The sequence below is a fragment of the Heterodontus francisci genome, unplaced genomic scaffold, assembly GCF_036365525.1.
Source record: "Heterodontus francisci isolate sHetFra1 unplaced genomic scaffold, sHetFra1.hap1 HAP1_SCAFFOLD_361, whole genome shotgun sequence".
NCBI classification, from domain to species: Eukaryota; Metazoa; Chordata; class Chondrichthyes; order Heterodontiformes; family Heterodontidae; genus Heterodontus; species Heterodontus francisci.
The window spans coordinates 1640197-1649251 of record NW_027141946.1 but is presented as its reverse complement, the minus strand read 5'-3'; the positions used below and the strand labels follow the sequence as shown (position 1 = coordinate 1649251).

The following is a 9055-nucleotide window of genomic DNA, read 5'->3' as shown; positions in this document are numbered from 1 at the left end:
CTCATTGCCTCTCACAAACAGCCCGCGACTCCCCCTGAACTTGCCCCGGAGTCAATGGTGATCTCTGATCCAGACTGCGGACAGGGTCCCAAAGCAATGTGCTGCTGGAAGCAGATTGCTGTTTGCTGCCTTCCCCCGAGGCCGTAATATCTCCATTCACTCTGTTAAAGACAAACTCTTTCCGCTCACTGAGTAGATGGTGTTCAACAGATTTGCTGGAGGAGTGGAACGCGCATGCGTACATTCGCTCATTCACAATCAGCGTGAGGGGCGGGTTAATACCGCGCATGCGCCGCAATCGGCAATAGTTTGAAAAACAAAAATCAATCGGAACTTTCTCCAGTTCAGTTTTATCTGATTTTGAGCAATGGAACCGGGACTGTGGGCAAGATTAGAGAAGGTTTCCAGCTGGGAGATTACCCCTTTACCAAGCTCAACTTGAGATCATTCTCTGCACTATCTTTGCTGTTCATTAGCTCGAATTCTCAAAGTGATCCTCCGAGGGAGTCGATGTGTTTGCCGGAATGGGGCAGGAGTTAATATATGACAGTTACAGTCACAGATCAATTTAATCAGATTGAAACTGTCTGTCACTGAGAGTCATAGCGAAGGGTTTGAGCTGAAAGATTACAGAGTGTTCAACAGGACGGAGAAAGTTACATTTGGGACATTGTATGCCTCACTCTCTGACACTTTCCCGGTCTGTGAGATTAATAATGTGTCTTTCTTTGGCACCATATCAGTGAGAGATGAGATTGTAACGTCTGTTTCCCCAGGCGGATCTTTCGAGATAAAACGAATCTTACATTTGAGCCGAAAACTCAATAATTATAGGCCAGTCAGTCTAACCTCAGTAGTGGTCAAATTATTGAAATCTATTCTGAGAGACAAGATAAACTGTCACTTAGAAAGGCACATACCAACTGAATTGAATTTTAAAAAGGATGATAGATGAGGGTAGTGCAGTTGATGGATTCTACATGAATTTTAGCAAGGCTTTTGACAAGGTCCCAAAATACAGAATCTTTAAAAAATAGCATCTCATGAGATCCAGGGAAAATCGGCTCAGTGGCAGGAAACAAAGAGCAATTGTTGACGGCTGCTTTTGAGACTGGAGGGTTGTTTCCAGTGGTTTTCCTCAGGGCACAGTAATGGGTCCCCTGTTTTTTTGATGATCTACATGAACAATTTGGGCATAAATGTTGAGGAACACGATCAAGAAGTTTACAGACGACACCAACATTGGCCATGTGGTAGATAGAAAGGAGGATTGCTGTGGGCTGGAGGAAGATGTTTATGGTCCGGTCAAAAGTGCAGAAAAGTGGCACATAGAATTCAACCTGGAGAAGTGTGATGTGATGCACTTGGGGAGGTCAAACAATGCAAAGGAATACAGGATTAATGAGAAAATACTGAGAGGTGCAGAGGAGGTGAGGGACCTTGGAGTAAATGTTCACAGATCCCTGAAGGTAACAGGGCAGGGTGATAATGTGGTTAAGACGACATATGGAATCCTTTCCTTTATTAGCCGAGGTATAGAATATAAGAGGAGGAAGGGTATGCTGGAACTTTATCATCATTGGTTCGGCCAGAACTTGAGTACTGTGTGCAGTTCTGGTCACCTCATTACAGAAAGGATGTAATTGCACTAGAGAGGGTACAGAGGAGATTTACGAGGATATTGCCAGGACTGAAAAATGCAGCTATGAGGAAAGATTGGATAGACTGTGGTTGTTCTCCTTGGAACAGAGAAGGCTGACGGGAGATCTGATTGAAATGTACAAAATGTTAACGGGCCTGGATAGAGTGGAGCTGAAGGGTCTATTTACCACAGCAGGGAGATCAAAACCTGTCCTGGGAACTCTACATTTAGCGAACAGTTCAACATGAGAGTGTGTAGATGTGAATATTGTGTCAGGGAGAGTGTATTAAAGGTGCAGGCGAGTTAGTCTAATGTCACTGTGTTTGTGGGTCCGGACACATCGCAGGATTTTCGAGTGTCTCTTGTGTCAAGTAACAAGATTTTGCAGTCAAAGAAGCACATTGCTCCCCTTCCCATCCCCAAAGTGGGAATTCAGTGCAGTTTCTTTGTTGATTTCAAGATTTCAGTCGATAATTCGAGAACATGTCAGTTTTCGGGGGAGAGAACGCCATCAGTGCAGCAATAAAACAGGTTTCAGTCAAAAATGGAGTTTTTACTTCAAGTGCAAACTTTTCGACAGCAAGCATTCTGATGTCAGAGACAGGAAGGATCTAGTCTGGGACTCTGCAGTCCCCGAATTTCAGTGGAATTGGAGAGTTTAGGACCAGAGAGAAACACAGAGAGGCAGCAGGAGCCGTGAGTTGACAGCAGGTTGTCTCCGCCCCCGTCCGCTCACTGCCTTTAAGTTGCTCAGTGCCGCCACCACCGGCTTCATTTCTGACCCAGTTCTGACTGACAGACAGAATTTGTGCAGAGTCCCGGACATGACTGATACAGCAGCCGCCGAAACGGCTCCTCCAGCTGCCGCCGCTCAAGTCAAGACTCCCAAGAAGAAGAAAGCGGCTCCGCGGAACAAGTCAGCCGGTCCCACGTTGAGCGAGCAGATCCTCAGGATTGTGGCGGATTGCACCGATCGCAGGGAGACCTCACTGCCCGCCATAAAGAAGGCTCTGGGTCGGAAAGGGGTCGAAGTGGGGAAGTTCAGGACCCAAATCAAGCAAAGTATCAGGAGGAATGTGAACAAAGGCTCCCTGGTGCAGAGCAGCGGTACGGGCGCCTCCGGCTCCTTCAAAATCCCTAAGCAGGGAACCAAGGGAAATGTGGGAAAGAAAGTGAAGTTCGGAGCAGGCAAAAAACCTTTAGTGGAGAAAACAGCTGGTAAAAAAGTGACAGCAAAGAAATCAGCAGCCAAGAAATTACCAGTCAAGAAACTAGCAGCCAAGAAATCGGCTGCAAAGAAAGCAGCAGGCAAGAAAGTGAACAGTCAAGAAAGTAGCAGCCAAGAAATCGGCAGTGAAGAAAACAGCAGGCAAGAAAGTGACCAGTAAGAAGGCGGCAACGCCAAAGAAATCCCCAGGGAAGAAAGCAGCGCTTCCGAAAAAGTCTCCTGCGAAGAAGGCCAAAAAACCCAAGAGTGCCACGGGCGGAAAGTTTTTCCAGAAAGTTCAAACATCAAGGGGCAAGACCAAGCCGAAAGCAGCAAAGGCTCAGAAAGCAGCCCCTGGAAAGAAGTGAAACTGCACGGGAAACTTGTAGACATCTGAACCCAAAGGCTCTTTTCAGAGCCAGCCACATCTCTCAGGAAAGAGCTGATCCCCCGATCAAATGATCCCTGTCCTGCCGCCGTGTGCACATTTCACATGGAAATGATGGGAAGTAAATGCAGGATCCCTGGTGACTCGCTGGCATGCACTACACTCAGCCCTTCCACAACTCTCTGCAACAAAACAGAGGGATGTCCCGGCCTTACTGTAACTGGGGATCTGTTCAGTACAGTCTCAGTTCATGCTCGATTCACTAATTCAGGGTGAGAGGCTGTAACATAGGAATACTGGCGAGAAACCCCACGTCACAACTCAAACCCCAATACATGAGTTTATCTAATTCAGCTGGGGTAAGGTGTTAGTAAACTGATCAATCCGTCTGGGAGGGGAGGTGTGTGGAAACGGGTTAACTTGTGATCGGAAGCACTGTACTTAGGCGGATATTTGATTAGCTTTTGATTGTTACAGATCCTTATTTAAATGCTCCGGGTTTCTGGTATCTTTGACTATAAAGGCCGAGTCTGGAAGTTTTGTGCTGAGCTCTGTTGTTGAGCAATGTTTTTTTTGAATTGGCGGTTCGAGCAAGTGGAGGATGAAAGACATTTCTCTGCTCTGTCTGTCACTCAGTTTCCTCCCCGCCCCGCCTCTCGCTCTCTGTCCCTTTTTCAGTCAGGTCCGGGTGGGCTGAATAAAAAAGGCAGCAGAAACAGCTCGTTTCTCATTCAGCAACGATTTGAGTGAAGAAGCGTCATGTCTGGAAGAGGTAAAGGAGGCAAAGGACTGAGCAAAGGCGGAGCAAAGCGGCACCGCAAAGTGCTTCGTGATAACATCCAGGGTATCACCAAGCCAGCAATCCGCCGCCTGGCTCGCCGTGGTGGAGTTAAGCGCATCTCGGGTTTCATCTATGAGGAGACCCGCGGGGTGCTGAAGGTTTTCCTGGAGAATGTTATCAGAGATGCGGTCACCTACACTGAGCACGCCAAGCGCAAGACGGTCACCGCCATGGATGTGGTGTACGCTCTGAAACGCCAGGGCCACACTCTACATGGATTTGGCGGTTAAGTAAATCCACCCTTTCTACCAAACACAAAGGCTCTTCGAAGAGCCACCCAAAGACTCACAGAGAGAGCAGTGACCTTGCAACTTGAATTAATAAGATCCAGTTATCTGTATATTGTTTATCTTTTTCAACAACTGCTATTATACATCATTACATTCTCTCAGTAAATTTACAGATCGCAGAATTTTCACTGACTTTTTCTCTTCATTATTTATCGAACGCGTCATGAATTAAACGGTTGCATTAGATAATTTATATGTGAGGGTCTGAACTGCCGGCACGAAGCGGGATTTACTGCCGTTAGAGTAAGTAATGACTGGCGCTTTATTCCCGCCAGAGAACACTATTCAAACTGTGTTGCAAGACACAGAGGGGGATCATGGAAGAAAGAAATAAAGCTACAAGGAGTGAAATTTTATAATTCTTCCCGCCAAATTCGATGTTTTATCATCTTTGCCTTGTTTGCTAATCTGAAATTGGCTGGCTTTTTGAAATTGATTCAATTTCAGTTTCAGCTACAGTTCAACCAATCAGGACCCAGCATTTCCCGCCGCCCTTTGACTTCCCGGAACTGGTTTCAACTTGACTGATGGACGGGGCTGCATCCAATCACAACATTAGAGCGGTCCCTCTACTGTCTTAAATAGACAGTCCCTGAGCAGCCTCAACATTTACAGTGTCTTTGTTCCTGATCTTCTTCCATAATGGCCAGAACCAAGCAGACAGCGCACAAATCGACCGGTGGGAAAGCTCCCCGCAAGCAGCTGGCTGCCAAAGCGTCCCGCAAGAGCGCTCCAGCCACGGGCGGAGTGAAGAAGCCTCACCGTTACAGACCCGGCACTGTGGCTCTGCGGGAGATCCGCCGCTACCAGAAATCCACCGAGCTGCTCATCCGCAAACTGCCCTTCCAGCGCCTGGTGCGAGAGATCGCGCAGGACTTCAAGACAGACCTGCGCTTCCAGAGGTCGGCCGTCATGGCCCTGCAGGATGCCAGCAAGGCTTACCTGGTGGGGCTCTTTGAGGACACCAACCTGTGCGCCATTCACGCCAAGCGAGTCACCATCATGCCCAAAGACATCCAGCTGGCCAGCCGTTTGCGCGGGGAGCGCGCCTAAACTCACCCTGCCCGGAACTGAGTTTGGCATCAAATAACACAATGGCTCTTTTAAGAGCCACCAAAATTGGCAAAACAACGAGCTGCGATCTCCTGTTGTCAGAGAACTTTGGTCTAGAGCAGATCATTTTATTAGAGAGCCGATCGTTGTGTAAAAGCTTTTGTTTGTATAAACGGTAGATTTGCTAAGATCCCTGACAAATATCGCGAGATTCGAGCAGTTAAATGCCCGAATCCAGTAGGGAGAAGGCAGAGGGGAGATCTGATTGAAATGTGCAACATTTTGGCGGGCCAGGAGAGAGTGGAGGTGAAGAGTCTTAGCAGAGAGCTCAGTGACTATGGGGCATATGTTTAAAGTGATAGGTAGAAAAATTAGAGGGAAAACGAGAATTTTATTATCACCTCGAGGGTGATGGGAGTCTGGAACTCACTGCCTGAAAGAGTAGATGAGGCAGAGACCCCCAACTTACTCAAAAGGAACCTGGATATGCATCTCGAGTGCTGTAATCTTCAGGGCGACGGACTGAAGACTGGAAGGTGGGAGATGAATCGGTGAATCGCTTTTCTGCCGGCAGCGACACGATGGGCCAAGTGGCCTCTTATAAAATTGCCGCCTGTCAGACAGCAAGCAGCCCTTTCACAGATAAAGTGGGTGGCTCTGAAAAGAGCCTTTGTGTTGGCAGATTTAAGTCAGGCCGCATCACTTGCTCTTGGTGCTCGGAGCGCTGGTTTTCTTGGGGAGCAGCACGGCCTGGATATTAGGCAGCACTCCGCCCTGAGCGATGGTCACCCCTCCCAGCAGCCTGTTGAGCTCCTCGTATTTGCGGACGGCCAGCTGGAGGTGTCTGGGAATGATGCGGGTCTTCTTGTTGTCCCGGGCCGCGTTGCCGGCCAGCTCGAGGATTTCAGCTGTCAGATACTCGAGCACAGCAGCCAGATCGACCGGGGCTCCGGCACCCACACGCTCAGCATAGTTCCCCTTTTTAAGGAACCTGTGAACACGGCCCACAGGGAACTGCAGTCCAGCCCGGGAGGAGCGAGACTTGGCCTTGGACCGAGCTTTCCCATCGGTCTTCCCGCTTCCAGACATTTCCACAATCTGACAAACACTTTCAGGAAGAATACCCACACTAATCCCATTCACACCTTCGGGAGGAATGGTGTCGGGGGCACAGGTTATTGGTCACTCTGCACTGGGTGTCATTGTGCTCTTCATGTGACCAATCAGAGAGCTGCTGAATTCATCAATCCGGAGACGCCAAGGAGATGAGGGCAGAAAATAACGGCGCGAAATTGTCAGACTGCAAAAGATTTTTCTCATTTGAAAAGCCCGCAAATATATTTGTAAAACACAGAGCGGCTTCAATATAGATCATCACATTTATAGGTAACTTGGTTTTACCGCAAAGATTTTAAAATCTTTTTCATATTGTATTATTCTACATGTGGTAACAATTCCAGATTCGCTTTCACATTCCGCCATCTATTCGGGTTTACTCTCTATCCGTTTTGAAACATTCTATAACCAGCGGACAGAAAGGCTCTTTCACAGCATTCTGTAACTATTTCAGCTCAATGTTCCTGATGATACCACATCACTGATTATAGATTGATCCCTATTGGCGAGAGACAACAGCGGAGTGGATAATCTTAGTGTCAGGTGTCAAAGAGTGAGACTGAGGGTTCCCACACCACCGGGGTTTCTAGATAATGTACTGATTACTTGTTGAGGACAAACTTGATCTCGGGATATGAGTGACTGAGAAATGATGCCTGTGCGTTAAATCAGATTTTATTATCGAAATACAGCAAAGGGGCCGAATATGAACGCGTCCATTAACAAAGCTCACAAATGGTCAGTAATTAATGATCGGAACATTATTAAGTAGAGACAGGAAGATCGTACGGGCAGTGAAACTGTATTAACCAGAATCTGTGGGATTAAAACAGAGATCACAAAGACAGTTAGAAAATACAAGTTACTTGATAAAAATATCAAAACAAATTGATATTATAGAGATAATGTTGTAGCTTTTTCAGAGACGTTGTGGGTGGCTCTTAAAGTTCGGAACTCGCATTTTATACACATCCCCAGTGCTCGATGTTAATGAAGGATGGATGAAAACCATGTTCGTGATTGGCTGGTTTACAATTATGTCAATTCTTGAGATTCTCTATTTATCTGATTGGTTACTTTAGATGACCAACCAAATTTACTGTTCGGCGAAGCCACAACATTTCACAGCAGTCAGCTCAGTCCATTGCTCTTGCCTGTCACCTATCCACCGATATCCCTGACTTTCTCACTCCCTCTGTTACTGTCTCGACAACTGTTTCAGTTTTGTTGGCACCAGACCGTCACCTTTTTCATTCTGCATGGATCATTCCTCCGCACTTCAGCTTACTCACAGAAGACAAGGTGGCCGAGTGATTAAAACGATGAACTGCTAATCTGTTGTGCTCTGCATGCGTGGGTTTGAATTCCATACTCCTTGTTTCTGAATGTTTAAAATAAGAGCACCGGCTTCGTGTTCCATTCGAGTGCGCTGGTTCTTTCGAAACAAGAAATACGGATGTGTAAAATAAACACAGTGACGGTGTCGTAGTGGAGTATTGCATCCAGTTCTGCTCATTTGAGGGTACAGAGGATATTTATCAGAATGTGTGAAGTCAGTGGAGATGGGTTTGTTCTGCATTGAATCAACAACATTGAAAAAGTTGAAGAGACAGTAGTAGAGGGAGTCAGAACGTCAGGGATATTGGTGGATAGGTGACAGGCAAGATCAGTGGACGAGCTGACTGAAGGGAGATTTGCAACAAGTGGGAAACATCATGACAAGTGAGACAAGGAAAAACAGTTCCCATTCGCTCATTGTACAAGGACATAGTGACAGAAATTGAGGATTTTGGGCAGGAGATTTCGGGCGAATACGGTTTGAGTGGTGATGATCTGGAAGTCACTTCCCACAAGGGTGCTGGAAGTAGAGACAATCAATTACTTCAAGAGATTATTTACTCAGCATTTGAAGGAATTAAACTTGCAGAGCTACAGGGATCGAGCGGTGGAGTGAGTGTGACTCGATTGCTCTGTGGAGAGCTGTCATGGATTCGATGGGCCAAATAGCCTCCTTCGGTGCTGTAAATAACTCTATGTTTACTATTAGTTTCTGACTGAAAACTGATCAGTTTAAAGGCTATTTTAGATCTATATTTATTCAAAAAATGATAAATTTACGGGAGACGTACATGGATGATGAGAATAATTTTATAAATTGCATTGACTTGTTCGGTTTTAAAACTGTTTTTTTTAATATTTTGTCTGTGTGCAGCTTGTACTCTGTCCCCACAGTTCCTGGTCTGTGAGTGTGAGTTAACCTCTTTATCTTTCATTCTCTGTTATATCAGTGTGGGTCCAATCTTTACCCAGAGCACTGTTTGTGAACTGAACTTTACCTATCTCCCTTTTTATGATTGTTTCACAAAGATCTGCACTCTTGTTGCTGACTGAGAACTCATTTATTAATTTGAAGGACATGTCTTGTTTAACATAGATTTCATTAAAAGAAAATTGAAGTTCAGCATTGTGGGAGATGCACATGGATGATGAGAGTCTTTAGTAAGTTTTAATTTGGAAA

At 46.2% G+C, this 9055-nt stretch overlaps 2 protein-coding genes across 2 annotated transcripts; both read left to right on the top strand.

Moving 5' to 3' along the window:
- The first annotated feature begins 2466 nt into the window (after positions 1-2466).
- LOC137365798 (histone H1-like) lies at positions 2467-3030 on the top strand. The gene has a single exon (XM_068028060.1). The coding sequence runs from the start codon at positions 2467-2469 to the stop codon at positions 3028-3030; it is 564 nt and encodes a 187-aa protein (XP_067884161.1).
- A 1980-nt stretch (positions 3031-5010) lies between these two features.
- LOC137365799 (histone H3-like) lies at positions 5011-5421 on the top strand. The gene has a single exon (XM_068028061.1). The coding sequence runs from the start codon at positions 5011-5013 to the stop codon at positions 5419-5421; it is 411 nt and encodes a 136-aa protein (XP_067884162.1).
- Positions 5422-9055: the final 3634 nt, after the last annotated feature.

What these genes read in the sequence shown, in the direction of transcription:
- LOC137365798 (XM_068028060.1), top strand. Translation starts at nt 2,467, where the DNA reads ATGACTGATACAGCAGCCGCCGAAACGGCTCCTCCAGCTGCCGCCGCT.
- LOC137365799 (XM_068028061.1), top strand. Translation starts at nt 5,011, where the DNA reads ATGGCCAGAACCAAGCAGACAGCGCACAAATCGACCGGTGGGAAAGCT.